Source organism: Chaetomium strumarium, assembly GCF_033439665.1.
Source record: "Chaetomium strumarium strain CBS 333.67 chromosome Unknown B0T15scaffold_1, whole genome shotgun sequence".
NCBI classification, from domain to species: Eukaryota; Fungi; Ascomycota; class Sordariomycetes; order Sordariales; family Chaetomiaceae; genus Chaetomium; species Chaetomium strumarium.
In genome coordinates, this window is record NW_026944429.1 from 5,820,846 (window position 1) to 5,843,280 (window position 22,435).

Here is a 22,435-nt window from a genome sequence, read left to right on the forward strand (position 1 = left end):
AACCCCACTATTCTTGCGGAAATGAGAATTCAGGTACCTACTTAAGGTACCTACCGAGGTATGTAAAACGTGACAGACCGCAGGCCGAGGACTTTCCTCTGTACGAAAACTACAACCCGATTGATGGCACACCACGGCAGCCCAAGATATAGCACAAAAAGGCACCTGTTTAAACAATGCTGATACTGTGTTGTTTCCTGATGTAGGTAAGGGTATCGTTGTCAGGTTCCCGTCTAGAGAACCCAGTGTCATGCAAACCCAGCCGAAGTGCCCTATTGAACGCCATCCTGGAAAGACTAGGTCGAAAACTTGAAATAATAAAAGACGGTGGCAATCACAAGACATCCTCCATCTTGATGTCCTCCTCATCCTCGTCATCAGACAGCTCCTCAGCCTTGGGTACCGCTGCGTCATCCGCTGGCTTGGGCAAGGAGCCCAGCATATTCTGGTACTCGGGCTTGAGAGACCAATGGTTGGCGAACGTGCCAGACCGGTGCAGGACAGCAATCTTTTCGAGGCCTTCACGGAGATACGCCTCGGGCTGCGGAATCCTTCCGCGGAAAGCCTTGATAGACCAGTACTTGTGCTCTGAGAAACACTGAGCAATGGCATCCAGAAGCTGATTTTCCGGCCAGCGGGTCGCCTTGTTCTCCATCTTTTTCGCTTTGGTTGGCTTCTCGCGTGTTTTCTGCACTACACGTCAGCAAGAGGGTTAGAGCGGAGCGGGGAAAGAGAACATGGCCGCGTACGAGAAATTCTTCCCACTCCTTGGGGTTCGTAAGCTTCTGGGTTGGGTGTCCGTAGATCATCTTCGTCCTCTTTTGGGTCTGTTCCGCGGCTTGGGCGCGCAGGGACAAGAATCTGCTGGCTTCGGCATTTTGCACCGGCGTGCAGACTACTTCATGCTTGACCTTGCCCGCAATCTTGGTTTTCTCTGCGTCTCGGGTCAGCACACCTGTTTGACCTGAGGTTGGGCAAGGGACCAACTTGGAATGGGCCTGCGGGCGTAAGGCGCGCCCCTTTTGCCTCGCTCCGCAGGTTGCTCTGTGGGCTTTTGTTGTTTCCGTAGAAGATGCGCCGGGATTCCCTGAGCCAAGGCATTGGCCCTCTCTTTGTTTTTGGCAGCAAAGCTCGGTAAATCCTGCTCACTGAAGATGAACGTATTGTTGACATCGTGGTTAACAACATCCATGTTGTACTCTTTCGGCACCTTCTTGTGGGCTTCCAGATCCGATCGGAGCCGCATCTGTAATCTCTGCAGGGCCACATTTAGCCATAGGGACTGGTGGTCTCCGCAACGAACCGACTGACCAGATTACCGTCCTTGTCCGTCCACTGGCGAACCGTCCCGATCTCGATCTCCGCATCATCATCTAGCTTCGACCAGGCTTCCCAAACGTAGTTGGGAAGGCGCGCCAAATACATGCGACTGTATGCGTCCGCGTCGGGTAGCTTATCGTAGAATTCCAAGTCCGGGTTCTCTTCATCAAGGCCCTCGTCCATGAAAGGTGAGCCAGCATCCGGGTCTGGCTTGATTTGCGGTTGCTCTGCCATGTTGGATTTCCGGAGCAACTTGCTGGTAGAGCTAGTCGGTCGCGATGTGAGCCAGTTTCTAACGTGATTGTCAAGGAAGAAGGAATGTGAAGTTGAAAGGAAAGAAAACAAAGCAACATGGAACGGCGGCAAGTGCTGCTTCGCCTTGCGATGAGATCAAGCCCGTTGCAGGTGGGTCCATGACGAAGCCGTCATCCGATTGGCTGCCGCCGAGTGCCTTCAAGTGGCCCACTCAGGTGTGATTCTTTCCGAGTCTTTTCAATTTAGGTTTCTAAGCTTGCACATGGCACCATCCCACTTTGTTCCTCCTCGCCTCATCTTTCACACTATCGCAATAGCAGGGCTACCGAAGCTTCTACTGGCACCGAAAAAAAAGCAAGAATACCACGAACCCATAAGCCCACTATTGAACTGCAGAGATGTCGGCGGAGGATCGCGAAATGATGGAAAGGATCAGCCGCTTGGCTGGCCAGATCAATCGCCACAAGCATCAACAAGCAGGCGTTCTTCCCTCCCATTCTGTCGCACCGCATCACCGTACGCCAGCCGAGCGACCGCATGCTCACGGTATCTGAACTGACGCGCCTCGAGACGCAGGTTATGGCGGGAAATGGCGCCGTGGAGGAGTTACTCACCGCGGAGGCTACCACAGGGGGCGATTGCCCGTTTACCGCAACAGATCGCTTGTCTTGAATGGCACCTCGCACCAAACCCAGTCCGGAGACGTCGACCCTGGAACAACTTCTGATGGATCCAGCATGTCCTGGGTGACCAAAAACGTGCGACATCTGCAGTTGATCAACAAAAATGCTTACAAAATGGACACCGAGTCACGAACTACCGCCACAGAGCAGACGCGGCGCCATAAGCTTGCTCTCAAAGACAGGCAAGAGCGCGCTAAACTTATCAGTCATCTTACTCGTATGGTAAACAGCGGAGGGTTGGGAACAGCTAATCAGCAGGCCACGGCGGACAAGTACGAGATTGCCGTGCAAGGAGTGCGGTTCACCATTACCAAGAACGGCAGTAAACTTATCAAGGTTCCCGGTGCGTCGCAACCATGCACACGATCATCTCACGGTACTTACAGGGGCGAGCGCAGGTGATGGAAATTCAGCGAAGGCGACGCCCAAAGTGGCCGTCATCGGAGGCGTCAAATTCTATCGCAGCAAGAACGGCAATCTATATCGGCATGGCATCGTGAAAGCCCAGCGGTATGTTCCCCGTGTTCGAAAGGTTGGGCAACTGACTCCAGCGTTCTCCGGCAGGCAATCCAGCGCCGTTAAGAAGGTCAACGTGCCTTGCAAACAGTTTTCGATGACGGGTAACTCCATTTCCCTGGACCGACGCGCTTGAGCGACGCTTCTTCAACTGGGCTCTAGGAAAGCCGGTGTGGAGCATCACTAACCGAGATACAGGTTCCTGCACCCAAGGGCCGCGGTGCCGCTACGTCCACGATCCGCACAGGGTTGCCATCTGCAAGGACTTTTTACAACAGGGTGACTGCCTCAACGGCGACAATTGCGATCTCTCGCATGAACCTACCCCCGAACGCACCCCGACATGTTTGCATTTTGCCCGGGATAGTTGCACCAAGCCTGACTGCAAGTATGCTCACGTGAAAGTGCCACCAGCAGCTCCAGTATGCCGCGATTTCGGCTTCTACGGGTACTGCGACAAAGGGGCCAGCTGCCCGGACCGTCACGCCTTCGAGTGCCCTGACTTCAGCAATACGGGGGTCTGTAAAAACAAGGGGTGTAAGCTGCCGCATCGGGAGAGGGCAAGCGTCCTCCGGAAAGTGGCTGGTGGACGTGATCTCTCGAACCCGGAAGATGAGGAGATGGCAGATCTCTCCAGCGACGAAGATGGGGAGTCGATTGACGATGACGATATTGACTCGGATGAGGTGGATGAGTTCATCGGCCAAGACGAAGATGGGGGTCTTGATTTGGCGCAGCAGAGGGACTTCATCGAGCTATGATGCTGCTCCTCTGTGTCCGCCATATCGCCCCGTGATGTCTTGCCGATCATGAATCTCTTCGTTGCATTGCCTGCTAGCATCGGTTACGATACCCCTCTACTTTTTTTCTTCTTTCCATTGGGCAAGAACGGATTGGCCAGAGTTGGTGGCATGGGAATACTGGTGACGCACCGGCCGCCAACGTGATCTCGCGATGCGTTTCTGTTCTGTTGGATCACTGCACATATGAGTCTAGATAGCCTCTAGAAGAACGAGGGGGAAAACAAGAACATGTACTGTCATGAGCTATGAGTTCGTTTCCTGCTGCCAGTGTGTTGATGAGTCCGGATCCACACTTCGCCTCCGCCCCCGCGGGCGGATGTGCATTGCCGTCCATGGCGGGCCCGGACTCGGATTGCCTGGCTCGGCAGTTGCGGGGAACTACAATTATGTAGGTACTCCGTAGCTAAGGAGCCAAGATCTGGGGTAAGTTGGACTCACGTAACTCGCCCTGCCCGCTCTATGTCCCGAGTTAAATATAAGCGCTTGGAGTTGAACCCAAGGAAGCTTCAGCAGGGGGAATAGATACTCGGTACTAACTCGGCAACGGTTTTCCACTGTCATGATCCAACTTTCTCCAGCATCGCTTTTCCCCTCCTGAGATCCCCACTGAGCATGGGGATGCAGGTCCAGTGTGAGTCGCCGTGGACTTGCTACATTTTCCAGGATAGGTACTTGTCAGCTGTTGCACTTCATAAACGGCTCCAGTCTTCCGCTCTTACCTTATGTACTGTGCTGTACCGGGACATCCCCATTGCCTACAGTCAGTCAGATAGGGGCGAGGAAATGCATGCTGAAGGTCGATAATTACCGTACCTCCTGAGCCGTGATAATCAGGGCATCCTAGCTACCTGTAGACAAGAAGCTGCACTTCCAACGTCTTGTAATAATCAACCCGATATGTGTAACTTGAAGATCACACTCAACAGCGATCCATGAGCATCCAATCCGGGCATGTGTATCTGATCCTGTGGGTACATGTACTTGTACAATACATGTTTACCATGCAGGAGAGGGGTCGTATCAGGGCACTAGGTAGAGGGTGCGTTCCCCGGCGTGTGGGACAGCCATCCAGCGGGTAAAACGCCGGAGACAGGACATGAGAGCGGCATGTGGGGAGGTATATATATATAGCTACAATACCTGAAAGCACGGGAGCCATGGCTTCCGTTGTATGCCAGTGCGTGTAGACCACCTTTTGGGGTTTACATCTTGAGCGCGTCTCATCTATTAAGCACGCAGACACCTTGTCAACTCGGCTCACTGGTTAACCTCCTAACAGAAATATAATAGTCAAGACACGGGAAACTGCAGTGTGTGATTCTCACACAATGGGGAGTTCACAGACTGTGAACGGCATGAACGGCGTGAACGGCGTGAACGGCTCCCACAACAGAGAGGACGCCGCCGATAGGTTCACAATCAAGGACAACTTCGTCGAGAACCTACGACCATTCAGGGTCATTGTTGTTGGAGCTGGCTTCTCTGGTATCTTGGCTGCCATCAGGATACCTGAGAGACTCAGAAATGTTGAGTTGGTGGTGTATGAGAAGAATGAGGGCATTGGCGGAGTCTGGTACGGATTATGACGCTTCGAATCATTCAAGTTCTGCAAGTGAACGAGGGCTGACATCCTCAGGTGGCTGAATAAATACCCAGGGGTTGCGTGTGATATTCCATGTAAGTGATTTCGTTCCGAACAGGGGTCACCACTCAGTCTAACTCTAAGACAATAAGCACACTCGTATCAATACTCATTCGCGCCGAATCCAAACTGGAGCAATCTCTATGCCCCTGGCAGCGAAATCCAGCAGTATCTCCAAGACGTAGCCGAGAGGTACGGCGCAACGAGGTTCATCAAAACGCGCCACAGGGTCGACCACGGCGAGTGGGATGACAGTCGAAAGCAATGGTACCTAATGCTTTCCTACTAGTAGTCCGTTTCGCGTTTGCGCTGACCGCGGACCGCTGACCGAGAACCAGGAAGATCAAAGTGACCAACCTCTCCACTGGAGAGACGTTCGAGGATGCAGCAAATGTCCTGATCACGGCGCGCGGGCAGCTCAATGACATTTCCTGGCCGAGAATCCCCGGCCTCGACAAGTTCGAAGGAAAGTTGATGCATTCCGGGGATTGGGACACCAGGTGAGAGCCAAGGGTTCCGGGTAGAGCTCGAAGAGAAGGAACTAACGCTCGTTAGTTACGATTTCCGCAACAAGAGAATTGGCATCATCGGCAACGGCTCCAGCGCCATCCAAATCATTCCCAGCCTGCAGAAGGTCGAGGGGGCCTCCCTCACGTGCTTCATGCGGTCTCCGACCTGGATATCCTCCGCCTTCGGGGATGCAGGCATGGTCGAGTTGGGCCTTGATCCTGCCAATACAGCCTGTATGTCCCCATCCATCTCGTTCCCGCCCGCCCCTCGCCTCAAAAAGAAAAACAAATAAATAGTAGATAAATAAATAAATAAAAAAGAAAAGATGACTAACCACCACCCTTCCCCCCACTAGTCTCTGCTGAACAACGGCACAAGTTATCCACCAACCCCGACGAACTCTTCAAGCTTCGCAAGGTCTTCGAATCCGGCGGGAACCTCGTCCACGACAGCACCATCCGCGGCAGCGCCATGCAAGTAGAACACCAATCCGCCTTCCACAAGGCGATGCAGGCCAAGCTCGCCGCCCGCCCCGACCTCGTCGCTCTGCTCATTCCCTCCTTCGCCCCGGGCTGCCGTCGCCTGACGCCTGGCAAGGGCTTCCTCGAATCGCTTCTCGAGCCCAACGTCGCCGTCGTCAGCTCTTCCATCAGCCAAATCACGCCCACGGGCGTCGAGACGACGACGGCGGCGGCGGCCAACAACAGCACGGCCCTGCAGCACCACGAAGTAGACGTGCTGGTCTGCGCGACCGGCTACCACGTCTCCTCGCCGCCGCCCTTCCCCCTTCTCGGCCGCCACGGCCTGCCGCTCTCGGCCCGGTGGCGCGGCCGCGCGGAATCGTACCTCTCGCTCGCCGTGGACGCCTTCCCCAACCTGCTCATGATGTTCGGCCCCAACAGCGCCATCGGCTCCGGCTCGCTGACCAAGATCCTCGAGGCCGAGGCCGACTACATCATCGCCGCCATCCGCAAGCTGCAGAAGGAGGACTACGCGAGCATGGAGCCCAAGCGGGCGCGCGTGCGCGACTTCATGGAGTATGTCGACGGCTACTTCCAGGGCACCGTGTACACGGACGAGTGCCGCAGCTGGTATCGCGGCAAGGACGGCAGGATTGTGGGCCTGTGGCCCGGGTCGACGTTGCACGCGCTCGAGGCGCTGCGGAGCCCGCGGTGGGAGGACTGGGAGTACGAGCGGGTGGAGGAGGACAGGGCGGCGGGAGGGTGGAATGCGTTGAGGTGGTTGGGCAACGGGTCGAGCGTGACGCAGATCAGCGGTGACCCGTCGTGGTATATCAATCCCGACCAGGTCGAGGTGCCGTTGGAGGGGCGCCCGGAGGAGAACACCCGATACAAGGCCCGGCCGTGGTCTCATTGAGCGGCCGGTTTCGAATCGTGGGCTGTCCTTGGCAGGCGCTGTTTCCCTTCATATCTGGGTGCCTAGGTAGCGGTTTTCAGAATAAGTACCTTAGGTACTAGCCAACTTCAGGGGTACTAGTAGCGTACATACCGAGCTGAAGCTGAATACCAAGCAGTGTATTGCTCTCCGGGTCATAACAACCGATAGTGCGCTTTAGCGCCACGCAATCCATTGGACTAACCAAGTCAGGAGGCACAGGCATGTTCGCTGCATTCCGCATCCGGATGCTACCTTGAATTCGTCGTCTACTAGCTCTATACACGCAACACACCTCAGCTCCCAACCTTGAAGGTCCTCCCGCTTGCTGTCTTGCGCTCCTTCTCCTCGCTGTCTGGCCTGGCTCTGCGGAGGACTGTGACATGTCAGCGATTTGGCCGTCCCAGTAAGCAAGGCAGAGTGCTCACCTTGGAGGAAGTCTGCTGTCCGCCGTCTCATCCGGGAGTGGATATATGCCTTGAACGGTTAGCTGCATATCAAGCCATCCGGGCCATGGTTTGATAAATACCTTGGAAGCCTTAATGTGGTAATGGAAGTAGTCCCGGAAGGTCTGGATGTGCGAGATGACATCGGGCATCCGCTGGGGGGTGAGATGTCGCGGGAAGAGGACTACCAACTGTCAGCAAACTACGCCGCTGCATCTTGACGCATGGTGCATACCAAACGTAACGTAGCCAATCTCGCCAGTGCCGGTATTCTTCACGCCCGGCACACCCTGCAACTCCAGGGGCGGATCGTTGCGGAACAGCACCTGGGGCGCGTTCTGGATGGCCCGCCGCCGGGCGTCGACGAACTCCTGGATAAAGACCTTGCCAAACACACGATCCGTCTCTTCCCTGAAAATCGTGCTGAATATGACGGTTACACGATCGTGGCTGGCCTTGACGTAGATGGCCTCCTCCTCACGGTAGTGGATCGCCTTGACCTCACCGCCCTCGCGCACGCCCTGGGGAGCCTCCTCGGACGTGAACTTGGATGCTTCGGCCTTCAAGTGGTAGTGCTCCTGGTAGGCCTGCTCGAACGGGGCGGCCATGGCGTTGCGTTTGAGGAGGGAGATCTTCTTCACCAGCTCGTCTCGTGCCTCTAGAGTTACTGTCTCAGCGAGTGCGCGAAGGTGCATAAGCTGGGGTATACCAACCCTTTTCGGCGGGAAGACTTTCCAGGTCGACTACTATGGAAAAGTCGAAGCCTGGCTCCGGGGGGACGACGTAGGGCCCATACTCGCGGTTGAGCACCTCCTCTGCGCCGTACTTTAGCAGATCCTGGAAGCAGCGGATTTGGATTGAGACCATGATCTTGGTCTTCGTCTCGGGAGTCGATATGTGAAAGGTGACACCGTCGAAATCGGACACGGTCTGGTCGATGGACACGGGCGGCGCTCTGCGGTCGGAACAACCAGGAGACGAGGGTCAGCGAGCTCCGTCCGTCCACTCCATCGCCGCAGATGACAGCGCGCGAACTCACCCGGAGAAGCGCTCCGTGAGCACAGACTGTATCAGAACATTTTGGTAGTCGAGCAGCAGCATGTTGGAAGTTGTTCTGCGCCTATTCAATCCCTTACCCGAGGAGCGCCCGTGTTGTCGAGTGTCGAGCGGTGGTGGTCGGGGCACCGGTTCCTTGGTGGGGCCGCGCTCCCGTCGAAACTGGAAAGCTGACGTTGCGTCGGGGCAAGCGCAGCTCCACTTTCAGCGACCTCCCATGAACCCTGAAAGCTGCCCCGCACTCAAGCAGCAGCCACACTACCTCACAAACGCCACAATATGGCACTCCAACTGTGGCTAGCTGGACCGCTGGTGCAGTCCTCAACGTTATCTTATCGCAGCCAAAAAAAAGTCCCAAGGGTCAGGTACTAGAAGCATCCCACCGTTCAGAGACGGCTGTGCGGTTGGAGTGCGGATTGACGGTCCCTAGTCGCAAAGATGGTTAAATCCTATCTGTAAGTGCACAATCGCCGGCTGTAGACCTTGCCCTGCTGACTCGTCCAGAAAATTCGAACCCTCCAAGTCCTTCGGCGTTGTCGCATCCAGCAACTCGAACCTCGTCTGGTCCTCCCCAAGGGGGAAGGCGGGCAGCGGCGCGGGGCAGGCCATTGTCTCCGCCAACGAGGAGGTTCTCGTGTGGGATATCAAGAAGGGCGAGCTGCTGGGCCGTTGGAGGGACGAGAACTGCAGAGCCAAGGTCACGGCCATTGCGCAGAGCAGGACCGATCCGGACGTATTCGCCGTCGGCTACGAGGATGGCAGTATTCGCATCTGGGACAGCAAGATCGCCACCTCGGTGGTGAGCTTCAACGGACACAAGTCGGCTATCACAACTCTAGCGTTCGACAAGACAGGCGTGCGCCTCGCCAGTGGTGCTAAGGACACCGATGTCATTATCTGGGACCTCGTCGCCGAGGTCGGACAATATAAGCTGCGCGGGCACAAGGACCAGATCACTGGTCTGCACTTCATCGAGCCGGATCCGATCGTGCAGGGGGATGGCGAGGAGGAACAGGCCTTGATGGCCGTGGATACCGAAGCGTCGGAGGGATTCCTCCTGACCACCGGGAAGGACGCCTTGATCAAGCTCTGGGACCTGACTTCCCGCCACTGTATCGAGACACATGTTGCGCAAACGAACGGCGAGTGCTGGGCCCTGGGTGTGACGCCTGACTTTAGCGGGTGCGTTACAGCCGGCAACGACGGCGAGATGAAGGTCTGGGCATTGGACGTTGTCGCCCTGGCTTCATCGGTGCAGAAGGTCGATCTCTCACAAACAATCAACTTCCTCCGGGACAGGGGCACATTGCATCGGCAGAGCAAGGAGAGGGCCGTAGAGGTCACTTTCCATCCACGGCGCGACTACTTTGCGGTGCACGGTGTGGAGAAGGCGGTCGAAATCTGGAGGATACGAAACGAGGCAGAGATCAAAAAAAGCATGGCCAGGAGAAAGAAGAGGAGGAGGGAAAAGCTGAAGGACAAAAAGGCCGAGGGTGACCTTGAGATGGACGACGCCGACGACAAGGCCGACGACATCACCAAGGCAGACATTTCCGACGTTATCGTGCAGCATGTGATTGTCAGGACCACCGGCAAAGTCCGGTCGGTCGACTGGGCGACGAGCCAAGGGATCAAGGATTTGCAGTTACTCGTCGGATCCACCAACAACCTTCTCGAGCTATATACGATTGTCGGGAAGGACAAGCTGAAGTCCAAGGGTGATGTCCCTGACTACAACAAGGCCCTCGCCGTTGAACTTCCGGGGCACCGCACAGATATCCGCTCTCTGGCGATCAGCTCCGACGACAAGATGTTGGCATCTGCCGCCAACGGTTCCCTGAAGATCTGGAACATCCGGACACAAACATGCATCCGGACGTTTGACTGCGGCTACGCGCTCTGTTGCGCCTTCCTTCCAGGCGACAAAGTCGTGGTGGTCGGCACCAAGGAAGGCAACCTCCAACTCTACGATGTTGCGTCGGCAGCCTTGCTTGAGACGGTCAATGCGCACGAGGGCCATGCCATCTGGGCTCTGCAGGTGCACCCGGACGGGAAGTCGGTGGTGTCCGGCGGCGCCGACAAGACGGCCAGGTTCTGGGACTTCAAAATTGTCCAGGAGCAAGTTCTCGGCACGACCAGGACGACGCCGAAACTCAAGCTCGTGGCCTCCAGGATATTGAAAGTGTCTGACGATATCTTGAGCCTGCGGTTCTCGCCTGACGCAAAACTGCTGGCGGTCGCCCTCCTCGACAGCACCGTCAAAGTCTTCTTCACCGACACGCTAAAGCTCTACCTCAACCTCTACGGCCACAAGCTACCGGTGCTGAGCATGGACATTTCCTACGACAGCAAGCTCATTGTAACCAGCTCTGCCGACAAGAACATCAGGATATGGGGCCTGGACTTCGGCGACTGCCACAAGGCGCTGTTCGGCCACCAGGACAGCATCCTGCAGGTCGCCTTCATCCCCCACAACTCGGAGGGCAACGGGCACCATTTCTTCAGTGCGAGCAAGGACCGCACCATCAAGTACTGGGACGCCGACAAGTTTGAACAGATCCAGCGCATCGACGGCCACCACGGCGAGATCTGGGCCGTCGCCGTAAGCCACAGCGGCACCTTCCTCGTCAGCGCGAGCCACGACAAGAGCATCCGCGTGTGGGAGGAAACCGACGAGCAGATCTTCCTCGAGGAGGAGCGCGAGAAGGAGCTCGAGGAGCTGTATGAATCGACGCTCACCACTTCGCTGGAGCAAGACCCAGACGAGCAGGACGAGAACCGCGAAGTCGCCGCGGCCACCAAACAGACCGTCGAGACGCTCAAGGCGGGCGAGCGCATCGCCGAGGCCCTCGAGCTGGGCATGGCTGACCTCAACGTCCTCCGCGAGTGGGAAGAGGCGAAGCGCGCGAACCCGTCCATGGCGCCGCCACAGCGCAACCCGATCTTCGTGGCGCTCGGCAACATCTCGGCCGAGGCATACGTCCTCAACACCCTCCAGAAGATCAAGGCCGCCTCGCTCCACGACGCCCTCCTCGTCCTCCCCTTCTCCTCCGTCCCCATGCTCTTCACATTCCTCAACCTGTTCGCCCTGCGGGAGATGAACGTCCCCCTGACGTGCCGCATCCTGTTCTTCATGCTCAAGACGCACCACCGGCAGATCGTGGCGAGCCGCACGATGCGGACCATGCTGGAGGGCATCAGGGCGAATCTGAGGGCGGTGCTGCGGCGGCAGAAGGACGAGATGGGGTATAACATTGCCGCGCTGAAGGTTGTGGGCATGCAGCTGAAGGAGAAGAGTGTGAAGGAGTATGTGGATGATACCTGGGATGAGGATATGGAGGGGGCAAATAGAGCGAGAAAGAGGGCGTTCGCAAATGTATCCTAAGTTTTAGGTACCAGGTATTGTAGTCGATAGCCGGTGTATACGGGCATTGGTCTAATGTCGGGGTGGTTTCAGGTGTTGGGGATCGAAAAGGATACATTCTGAATTGGAGTTGGTTGTTCTTCACTTGAATTAGAGCAACCCCCTTGTCTTTGACATCGCCTAGGTAGACATGGGGACTGGACGCCCGAGGCGCCTGATGGATGGATACGGGTCGAACCAACAGTCCTCTCCCTATTCTAATCGATGGTGGTATCTCGTACTGACGCTAGCCGCTTAGATTAAAACAAAGATTAAGCACCTACGTAGTTCCCTTGGTAGATATTATTATGCTTTCACACCATCAGCTTCAAGTGAAACAAAGCCATCACCACAACAAGCAAAAAAGTCAAGTATCCGGGAAACTGGGAGACAAGACGAGTCAGGGAGCGGGTGTTGACGCTGCTGAGCCGAAGAGGGAATCGGGAGATCCCTTGGTAGCAGCGGCCATTGCAGCATGGGCCTCGCTCACCATCTCGGTGTCGACCTCCATCGGCGTCTCACTCCCCGCCTCTGGGGCGGTGTCGGTGTCAATCTCCATGGGCGCTGTCTTTTCTGCCGGTGTACCTTCTTCCGTGGACACCTGTTCCGCTGGCTCTTCTACGTCATTGTCCACCTCCATGGGGAGGTGTGCTTCCTCTGGGGCTGCTGTTACCGCTGGCGACGTTACTGCCGTATCCTCGTTGGGGGTAGCAGTTGTTGCCAAGGGAGTTGCCGCACTTGCGTTCTGGGGCGCGCTTGCTGCCGCCATCGGCGAAGACACCGGTGATACTGCTATACTTGCATTGGCATCTACATCCCGACTTTGGCTTTGATCAAATGCGGTGAACGATGGCGACCCCTGGCTTTTAGTGGCATTCGTATCTGTACCCTCACCCCCCTTCTGCTGTGACTCGGCTGCATTGGTCGGTGGGACCTGATGGTCAGCTCGTACCGTGGCGGACGCTTGCTGATCCGAGCTAGGAGGTACAGGCAACGACTTTGTCTGCGCTGGGTGCTGCTGGCCAAGTGGCGCGCCAAGATGCTGGCCTTGAGGTGGCGCCGCGTTTGCTGGCGCTATTGGCAGCGGGCCCGGGGTTGAAGATGTCTGCGGTGCTTGAGCGCCCGATGTCGGTGGAGGACCGGTGTGCACGGTAGCGGAGGGAGGGTGTGGACGCGCATGGGGGTGTGACATCTGGGCAGCAGCGAAGCTTTGGGGTGGTGGGTTGTTGTAAGGGCTGATGTAGCCGGGCGGCCCCGTGTAGGGTGCGTGCGGGGGTGATGGTACGGGACGGCCATGAGTACCGGGAGCCGGGATCTGTATTGGCCTCCACTGAGGCTGTGATGCCGGGTCTGGACGCGGAGCGAGAGGGCGGACCCCACGTGTTGTAGGGGCCCCTTGGGGCTTCGAGGGTGGCTGCTGGCTAGGTGGCACTCCTGGTTGGCCTCGGTGTGAAGGGCCGGGAGCGATCGCGGGCGGGCCGGATGGCACGCGTGGTCCAGGCGGTCCTTGTGGTGGTCCTTGTGGTCCCTGAAGTCCATGTGAGAGCTTGTGCGGACCGGGATGTACAGCAGGACCACTGTGTCCGAGGGGTGGAGCCGGAACCGGAGCCGGAGGGTGCATGACGGGAGCTGGAGGATGGCTGGGCCACACGGCAGCGTAGCTAAGCGGGGGGACCTCCAAAGGCTGGCCCGAGTACACCACCGGCAATACAGCTCCGGGATGAAGGCAGTGCTGCCCCGGCTGCGGGCCGGTGCCCGGTGGCCCGATATACACGACAACATAATTCGCCGGATTATAAGCGGGCGGTACCGGGGGTATCTGCGGCGGGGGTTGAGCGGTTTGGGCGGGCTTGGTTGGTTGGACGGGCGGGGCTGGCTGGATGGGCCGGCCTGGTGGGACGGGCCGGGTTGGCTGGACGGGCTGAGTAGGTGGAACGGGCGGGGCGGGTAGAAGGCGGGGCTCAAGACGAACCGGACGCGGCTTCCGGGGGGGTGGCGGCGAAGCGGACCCAATAACTCGCACTCGGGTGGTCAGAGGTAGCGGGTCGTGCATAGCAGGCAGCGTAGACGTCTGAACCGAGGTCGGAGTATCGAGAGTCTGGTTCTGGTTTGGAGATGGCTCGGACCCGGATGGTGAAGCCTCTCCTTGACCATTCTCTCGAACCCCTTCGCCTTGGCCGTCCCCATCATTGGCCTGCGGCTGACTGTGAACATTCGTCGGCCCTTCCACTTCCTCAGGAATCTCGATTCCCGTTCCCTCAAGAATCTTTTTGCGTCTGTCCCACCATCCCTGGATCGTCGGAACGGGCACTTTCCAGAACGCACTGGCTTCCTCGTAGGTCGGCGTGCGGTACCAGATATACGGATCGGTCTCGCTTCGTTCCAGCACGAGCGGTTGCCCCTTGCGGCGCCGCGGTAGGTGAGTTGTGCGCTCATCGGGTACTCGATGGTTGATCAACCACAGGAGCACTTGAATCCTCCGCTCGCGGGTATAGCTGCGCTCGACGCGCTTGATCTCCTTCAACGCCCTAGCCCTCAGCCGTTCCGCCAGCGGCTTGGGCTTCGGTCCCGGCTTTTTGCGCGGGAGGCCTTTCTGCGTCAAATGCCCGACGCGTCTGGGCTTCCTTCTTTCGAACTTCTCCGGTAGCGTGTCCGGTGATAGTGTGTCCACCACTAGCGTGCCCGGTGTCGTAGGAGCCATGCTTTCCAGCCTTCCGGGAGTAGCTGACTACGAGATCGCCTCGCGTTCCATTTGTCCCGCGCATGCATGCGTCGAGTGAGTGTGGTTGGCGCGTCGTGGTCTTCTCAGTAAATCTAGTACGGTAGGATCTCTGGCGATGAGTAGATTAGCGTGGGGGGCTGCTAGAGCGTGCAACCAATGGTCTCACAATTCACCCCCGGGTGGCGGTGGCTTGTGGGCCGAGCCCGCAATGCCGTCGCCCTCATTGGTCAACAAGGGCTTGTTCCACAGAGCGCGAGGCTTCGATTCGCTTTACCCACAGATCCACTCCAAGGCCAAAATGATACGGATAGGTAGCGAGCATCAACGTCGAGCTTCTAACTCAATGTGTTTTGGTTCGAAGTCGAAACAAGCACTTGGACAATAATCTGAACTACCAACTCGATGGATTCTCATCGTTCAAATTGCAAGGTCGAAGACGAGTGGGTAACACAATCACTAAGGTACTGGCAGCACCTCTGGCAAAACTGAGAAACCAAAGGACAACAGCTCCAGCGGCAAAAGTATTCCATTGCCCAATAACAGGATTGAACTGTTGACCTTCGCATACCATATACAGGTTGAACCAGTATTAGTACGACGCTCTAACCAGCTGAGCTAATCGGGCTTTGCTATTATATTTATCGTGGCGCTTTCATATAGAGAATGGCGTTTGTCCAAGCCGTTCCACCTCCTCGCCTAGCTCAGGTTTCAGACGACCTCTGCTCCTGCCATCGATGGATGTTATCAGGTTTTTGTGATGCAGGATGCCATACACGATCAGGGTCCTACCATATTGAACCTCTCTTTTATATGTGCTAACGTCTTGAGTCCTGTGGACATGTCGAGAAATGGAGTAATGTGTAGTAGGCACTTGACCTCTGTACATAAGGTACAATACATGCTTATTAGCGCCTTCCAGCACTGCCCCGCTCCAAGCTGAACTCGGACGACACATGCACTCCTACTGGCGCGTCGCCGACGAGCTGACGGCTCCTTGAAATGGGCGCCTCTCGCGACCGAGTTCTGAAACAGCGTTATAGAAGAGAGTCATTCATTGCGTTTTTAAGTCACCCCCGGAAACGCCACGGTCCCTCATCCTTTCTGTTCTTGGGCGTCTTTCGTCTCCCTTCGCATCCCTTTCCCTTGGGAGCTTCGTCTGAATTCTGCCTCGCATTGTCTCAACGACAGCCCCGCCAACCCCGCCAAGGGCCCCAGCAACAGCAGAAACAACAGCATTATCATCATTATCATCGTCAGCTATGGGCCTTCGCGACAAGCTCAGAAAGAAGCACGATTCGGACGACGAGGGGGGTGTGCGCCCCTCGCCGCCGGAGTTCACCTTCATTCGCACGGACACTCACAGCGCCGAGGTGATCCATCCGCCGAGCGCCGGGCCGGATGGAGGCCACGGCCAGTTCCTGTCCGCCGACGCCAACCCCAAATCCTCCACCGACTCCAAGCCACGGCGCAGCCTCGACGTCTTCCGCAGCAACCGCAGCCGGAGCACGTCCGAGTCGAGCCACCGCAGCTCAGGCGCCAGGCGCTTGTCGCAGCGCCTGCACCTGAGCCGCAGCCCGGCCAGCTCCGAGCACGTGCCCCAGGACCTGCCAGAGATCGTCGCGGGCGAGGAGGACAAAGACGCCGCCGAGTCGCAATGGGAGAAGCGTGCCACGATGCTGGCTCGTGAGAATGAGAAGCACCGAAGTCGTCCAGCTACCCCGGTGCACGTCTCGGCACCGCCGGTCCTCCCCCAGCTGCGCTTGGACGGGCCCAGCGACGGCGCGGCCGAGCCGCAGCGCAAGGCCGCCTCTTCCAAGGCGATCGACGACGATATCCAAGAGGCCATTAAGCTGCATGAGGCCGGGGAGCTCGAGCAGTCGACAGCACTCTTTGCGCGGTTGGCCGACCCTAAGGGGGCCAACAACCCGCTGAGTCAGGTCTTGTACGGTCTTGCCTTGCGGTAGGTGGTACCCCCGTATCCATCTTGCCCGGAGCTCTACTCCGGCGGCGAGCGGGTTGCCCCGACAAAAGGGGAAGTCATCGGGGTTGCTGACGCTCAGTTCCAGGCACGGATGGGGGTGCAAGCCAGACGCAGCCGCGGCCGTGAGCTATCTCTCGGCGGCAGCATCCAATGCTGCCGACATTGAACATCTTGCTCTGCAAGCAGGGCTCAAGAAGGGAGGCGCGGCCAAGGGCGAGCTCGTGCTGGCCATCTTCGAACTGGCCAATTGCTTCCGCCACGGATGGGGGATCCCCAAGGACCCAATTGCCGCCAAGCAGGTGGGTTGTCCTGTCTTTCCACTACCGACGGACGGTAGAACACGGCAACGGCAAGGGCTTTGCGTAGCCCATCGCTGACCTGGAAAACTGCAGTACTACGAGACAGCCGCAAATCTAGGGGACACTGGTATGTCTCCCAGCGATCGCCATTGTCCGGCACATTTCATAGCTGACCATCCACCCACTACTGCAGACGCCATGAACGAGGTAGCGTGGTGCTATCTTGAAGGATTTGGCACTAAGAAGGACAAGGTCAGTCTCCTTCCACCCTACGCCCTCCCCAAACGAGGAGACGTCCAGAGAGCGGCCGACGGTGGACACAGCCAGCCTTCCACCCCTGGCTGCTTATCTATTCCATCCTGTACACGAAACCGGCGCCGGTCCAAGCAAGGGATGCCGTCCGTGTCGGCGCTCCTAAATGCGGATGTTGGGCATCAACGGGGCTTCAGATGGAGGACGAATCATAACCCTCTCGGCCCGGGCTCTGCAAAACTGCACTTTACCGCTTTTGCGATGGATCACATCAGGCTGACACACTGAGACACACACACACACAACAGTTCGCGGCAGCCAAATACTATCGTCTGGCTGAGAAGAACGGGAACAAGATCATTGGAAACTCCTGGTAAGCCACTGTGTTCTCATTTTTTTTTTTTATTTTTTTTCTTTTTTTGTCCCCGGTGATTTCTTGTACTCGTTCTTTCTCCCCGTCTCTTTTGTTTGCTGTTGTGTTTCCATGATGTAGTCCCCTTCCACCAGTGTGGAAACACCCCCTTCCCCTCGCCGGCCATTCAGGCGAATCGCGCCGTCGCGGAACTCGGTACTGGCTTAGCCTCTCGGGCCTAGTCCATCTTCACTGATCTGGGCCGCTCCTGTCGATTGGGCCGGAGGGTGTGGTCTCTGTTTTGGCCGTGCTTCTACCGCCTTCGCCGCGCTTCGTGTCTTTGTTCCGTCGTGTATTGTTTGCCGTCCCACGAGGTTAATTGAGCGCGAGCAACTGATGATATTTGGTTGCCTGGCCATAGGATCTGGAAGGAAAAGTACAATCCTGAGAATGGCAAGAAGTAGCGCCCAGCCTTCCTGCCTCGACTTGGATTCGGCGATGTCTTTTTTCAGGGTAAGGGAAACAATGAACAATGCGGACAGTGCTGCTGTTGGACTACGCCTTGAGGAGCGTTAGGAGCTTGGAGTACTATTGCCACTTTGGTTATGGCGGAGGTACCTCTCAACTGGAGAATGGGAATTCATTGGATAATGGGATGGGCGTTTATGTGTATCATTATTCATCATCCCTTACGGGCAAGGTTTTAGCTCAGAACAAACTACTGGTTTATTTATGTCGTCAGGGGCCCATTGTTGCAGTCTAGAAGAGCCAGTGTCATGCCTGAGATGTCCTTCCCGGCCGGGGAAAACATAAACCCATACATACCCTTCGTTTGACTTGATATCTTAGAAATGATCAATTGGGTTCCCGTTGTCACGCCATGTCTACCTTGACCTCCCGGGTTGGCCCGAGCCGGGCGTATGGTATTTGTACCTAGCCTAGCTACGCGCGGCGTGCATGTTTAGCCCCTAGCTAGCCCATCTTACCCCGTCCACTTCGGAAGGTTGCGTTGGGTGCTCGAGCATGGTTGAGTGCTCCATCCCGTCATTCCATTGTGCTTTTTGCATGCTTCGTTTTATTGTTTACATGCCGGCGAAAGTAGGTTGGTCCATTTTTTTTTCTGCTCTCTTGACGGGATAGGAGAGTTCGGCACTCGAGGGATTTATGCCAGCAAGCATCGGCCATCAACAGCTCAACACGGTGGTGTTTATGTTTACCAATACCTATTTTTGGTGGCTCCGGTGGACTTTTAACCGGTGGTAGGGACCAGCTGGCCTTTTGGGCTACGGTAGCTAAGTAGACTTGGCTCTGATCAACAATCACGCATGGTAGTACCTGGTCTGGACTCGAGTATATGGTCGTGATCATTGAGCCACGAGTGGTGCCATCCGAGGGGGAACGGTCCGCTTCGGTAGTTGCTGCTGCTGTGCACTCGTGGCATTGCAGGTGCATTTTATTTGCATTGCAGCACACTGCAGAGATGTGACGGTCTCGGTGGAAGTACAGCGGAGTTGATGGGAGGTATCCGGGCAAGACGGCGGAAGAAGGTCCGTTTTGGATGACTGGAGCTGAGCAGGAAACGGAGCGGGTGAAGGGGCCGCGAATCGACCGCCCCCTTGCCTGTGCCGCTTCTCCTTCTCTGTTTTCTTTCTGCTTCTTTTCACTTCACCAGGTCGTGATTCTTAGGTTTGAATCACGCCCTAGTGAAACATCACCTCCGGCGGTCATTGCGCTGCTCTCTCCTGATCTGTAGGAGTCCTGGGGGAAGGGGACATGACATGGTCACCGTGTCCTCCAGTAAGCGCCAATGCACCCCAGTACGAACTGGGCTGTGTATGTCTTGCTTACGAGCCCCGGGGGGAAAGAAGCTAGGCGAGAGCTCTGGTAGCCCCTGAGATATTGGAGACGCACTCGACATCACAAAATATCTGTGCAAGTTACCGGGACATTGGTGTTAAAACAGTACTAGTGTAATCGCAGCTGGAAGGCGAGTGGGTGTGCGGGTTCCCTTGGGTTTTGTGTGTGGTCCTGTCAGAGCTGGCTCATCCCAGGGCAATGAGCCTTTTCCAGAGCTGATGCACAAGAGGGCTTGCCATGGTAGTTGTAAGACTCCGCAGATTGCCTGGGATAACTGTATTTCGTGTTGGTAGTCTTGGGATATCTTGATATTATACGCTACTATCTTAAACCAGAGCGGGTTTCTGAAGATGGGTGCATCACCCTGACAGTTGCCTTAACTGGTCCATTCCCAAATCTTCGGGCTGGCTGTGTCGGGACGTATCACGCCAATCTGCAATGTTCACAATGGGCTCTATTTGTTTATGCAGTAATGGGTAGGACCAGTACAGAAGTGAGGCGGAAGGGCCAGTTTGTCTCAGTAGAAGGTGTGGAGATAATAGCTCGTTGACAAGAGGATAGGACGTGAAGGTCGTGACGAAGGGGACGGGATGGCTTTGACTATTGCGGTGGTATCTCTCCGTTGACGGGAGAAAAGGGGCGGCAACCGAGAACACAAGCCTCTGAGTCAACTTGAGGATCCACAGAAAAACAGAGGGAACTCGAATCACGGCAGGTACCAAAGCTTCACTTTCACTTCTTTCGGAATCCGGGCTTACTCTTTCGCCCAGTCGCTTCCAAGGAAAGTGGGAATGCAATGCTAGGCGCAAGTGGTGCAACCCTCCCCTTTCCCAAGAATCCCAACTCACCAGCCAACCAACGCCGTCACAGACCCAACCCCAAGACCTCGTCGATGCCCAATCGCCCTACACGTGCATTACGCCGGCCCGGCAGTTCGGGGCGGGCCATGGCCCCGACACAAGCACCTTCTTTGCTTAACCCAGGCTGTCTGTCGCTTTTTTTCTACCCGGCTAATAATAAATTGGGAGTTTGCTCATGCTGTGTCACCAGTTCCCCAGGTTTTTGGACGTTTTGCTTTTTTGCCTGCCTCCTTCCTTATCAGTCTCCTGGAATGAGAGATCCTCGGTCCCGAGGTATGGAACAAACAATGATGGTGTAAAGATGCGTCATTACCACCGGCGACCCCAAGGTCATGGTTGAATGGATGGAGAAAGGGCGGGTGGGTAAATCAGCCCTCGTGAGCGGTGAGTTGGCATTGCATGTGCCCTGTGATACCATACTAGTACCGTACTTAGTCGATGTGCCTTGTTTCTGCTATACGGAAGAATACTACCGCGAAATCGTGCAGTGTCTTCCCCGGGACCGATCCCACTATACCGGTGTCCAAGTGACGTTACACACCTTGGTAAGAAACCGGGTTGGAAGGGGGGGAATGAGGAAGGGGGTGTAAGCCTACCTGCATCCCGCGACTCTTTTCCCCCCTTTCCTCTCGGGACGTCACAAGCCCACGGCGAAGACAGGCAGGGTGCATACGACAGTTCGCCGGGCTCTCCCCAATTACACTGCTGCCGGCGCAGTTTGGGAATATCCTGCAGCGCAGCCATTACATTTTACGCATCTCGCCCACCAATGTAGGTCACTCATGCATCATCGAACCGATCCTGAGTGGCAAAAGCCGCTTTGTTCCAATTTTCCAGCTATCACCGAGGTTCTGTGCTGCCTAGCCTAGCTACAAGATCGTAAGGGAAGAAAAATGAATGTCGAAAGCAGGTTGTTGGCTGTCCCAAGCCTTCCCCCTGCCGGGGGTTCGGTTACCCCCTTCCTGTTGTGCCAGGTATCAAAAGCTCAGCTGTTGTTTCAGCCTGTCAGGCGACATCGGCGATGGTGTCCGAAGTGTTGGAATATCCCTCCCCGAGAGGTGTGGCGGTGATTATCGAGATCGCGCTTTCATAGTAGGCGACGCCGCAACCCGTCCATCCCTTTCCGTGGGAAGTCTCGTCGGAGAATGGGCGCCGTGATCCGTATGGTAACGGCGGCAAGACCCGGGATCGAAAAGATTGGTGTATATGTTGGTTGTTGTGTCGACAAAAGGAAATTCGGGTGTCGTCAAGACATGTGTGTGTCCGCAACTGGTCTCCAGGTAGCAGGGCTCTTCCTCCCTGCCCGATCGCAGAATGCAGGACGTGGCTCAAAAGATCCCCTTTCCAAGTCCCGATACCATCTGATGGATAAGCGACGGGCGGGCGTCTGCGCGTCGGCGAGAGATTTCTCCGCTCGCGAGCGAGATACATGCCGGCCAGGCCGCGTCCTCAGCATGGATAAACGAGAGGGGAGAAAACAAAAGACGGCAAAGCTCAAGCAGCGATCGCCTGTCCCAAGAGGTTCCGAGAAAAGAAGAAAACAGTGCTCAAAAGCCAAACCCGCCGTTTTTTCGCCATGGCCCCCCAGTGTACCCGCCGACCTCGCAGCAAGGCTTTGCTCAGAACCGTAACCATCCGATCCCATACCAGCGCCAAAGAGACAGCCAGAAAAGTAGCCAGATGAATACAGCATTAGGAGTTGGGATGCGCCAAGGAACCAAAATCAGACTGAAAAACACAAAAACCAAATGCTCGCTTGCTAAGTTCTCAAAAAAGAAAAACCAGAAATGCCAAATAGATCAAAGCCAAGTAGGTACGAATAAGGGGCGGACTCCTGTGCCTCGGTACAGGATGCCGCGAGAAGAAGCAACAAACTTCCGGTGCGTGAGCTGCAGATGTCTGTGTGTCGTGTCGCGGGAGCGGATCAACTCTGTATGCGGTCCAAAATATCGAGAGAGAAAGTAGAAATCCGGAAAAAAAAGTCGATCAAAGAAATAAAAAAGATGCCCAAAACCGCTCGAGTGCTGTTGCATGCCTCATTCCATCTCCATATCGCTGTTCGTTTCGTGTGGATCATGCTGGT

At 56.3% G+C, this 22,435-nt stretch overlaps 7 protein-coding genes and 1 non-coding gene across 8 annotated transcripts; 4 read left to right on the forward strand and 4 right to left on the reverse strand.

The window, feature by feature from the left end:
- Position 1: 1 nt before the first annotated feature.
- Positions 2–1,691, reverse strand: B0T15DRAFT_520564 (transcription initiation factor IIF, beta subunit-domain-containing protein). The gene is made up of 4 exons (XM_062868512.1): positions 1,312–1,691; positions 988–1,255; positions 750–934; positions 2–688 (listed from the first exon to the last, which is right to left on the reverse strand). The coding sequence occupies exons 1-4, from the start codon at positions 1,552–1,554 to the stop codon at positions 335–337; spliced, it is 1,050 nt and encodes a 349-aa protein (XP_062726922.1). The 5' UTR covers positions 1,555–1,691; the 3' UTR covers positions 2–334.
- A 146-nt stretch (positions 1,692–1,837) lies between these two features.
- On the forward strand, positions 1,838–3,855 carry B0T15DRAFT_520573 (uncharacterized protein). Its single transcript, XM_062868513.1, has 4 exons — positions 1,838–2,091; positions 2,146–2,601; positions 2,657–2,878; positions 2,973–3,855. Exons 1-4 carry the CDS (start codon positions 1,974–1,976, stop codon positions 3,533–3,535), a joined length of 1,359 nt encoding a protein of 452 aa, XP_062726923.1. The 5' UTR covers positions 1,838–1,973; the 3' UTR covers positions 3,536–3,855.
- Positions 3,856–4,667: 812 nt separating this feature from the next.
- Positions 4,668–7,265, forward strand: B0T15DRAFT_520575 (uncharacterized protein). Its single transcript, XM_062868514.1, has 6 exons — positions 4,668–5,150; positions 5,214–5,254; positions 5,312–5,486; positions 5,558–5,719; positions 5,775–5,962; positions 6,085–7,265. The coding sequence occupies exons 1-6, from the start codon at positions 4,906–4,908 to the stop codon at positions 7,104–7,106; spliced, it is 1,833 nt and encodes a 610-aa protein (XP_062726924.1). The 5' UTR covers positions 4,668–4,905; the 3' UTR covers positions 7,107–7,265.
- On the reverse strand, positions 7,266–8,776 carry B0T15DRAFT_520580 (Arp2/3 complex, 34 kd subunit p34-Arc-domain-containing protein). Its single transcript, XM_062868515.1, has 6 exons — positions 8,610–8,776; positions 8,284–8,525; positions 7,806–8,228; positions 7,654–7,754; positions 7,553–7,601; positions 7,266–7,500 (listed from the first exon to the last, which is right to left on the reverse strand). Exons 1-6 carry the CDS (start codon positions 8,669–8,671, stop codon positions 7,421–7,423), a joined length of 957 nt encoding a protein of 318 aa, XP_062726925.1. The 5' UTR covers positions 8,672–8,776; the 3' UTR covers positions 7,266–7,420.
- Positions 8,777–8,970: 194 nt separating this feature from the next.
- On the forward strand, positions 8,971–12,220 carry B0T15DRAFT_63796 (uncharacterized protein). Its single transcript, XM_062871144.1, has 2 exons — positions 8,971–9,081; positions 9,131–12,220. The coding sequence occupies exons 1-2, from the start codon at positions 9,065–9,067 to the stop codon at positions 12,009–12,011; spliced, it is 2,898 nt and encodes a 965-aa protein (XP_062726926.1). The 5' UTR covers positions 8,971–9,064; the 3' UTR covers positions 12,012–12,220.
- B0T15DRAFT_63797 (uncharacterized protein) lies at positions 12,221–14,865 on the reverse strand. Its single transcript, XM_062871145.1, has one exon. It carries the CDS (start codon positions 14,728–14,730, stop codon positions 12,430–12,432), a length of 2,301 nt encoding a protein of 766 aa, XP_062726927.1. The 5' UTR covers positions 14,731–14,865; the 3' UTR covers positions 12,221–12,429.
- Positions 14,866–15,281: 416 nt separating this feature from the next.
- B0T15DRAFT_t21 lies at positions 15,282–15,376 on the reverse strand. The gene has a single exon. It is a non-coding gene; the product is annotated as a tRNA-Ile (tRNA).
- A 442-nt stretch (positions 15,377–15,818) lies between these two features.
- Positions 15,819–17,869, forward strand: B0T15DRAFT_63831 (uncharacterized protein). The gene is made up of 4 exons (XM_062871146.1): positions 15,819–16,711; positions 16,818–17,031; positions 17,125–17,158; positions 17,225–17,869. Exons 1-4 carry the CDS (start codon positions 16,011–16,013, stop codon positions 17,569–17,571), a joined length of 1,296 nt encoding a protein of 431 aa, XP_062726928.1. The 5' UTR covers positions 15,819–16,010; the 3' UTR covers positions 17,572–17,869.
- Positions 17,870–22,435: the final 4,566 nt, after the last annotated feature.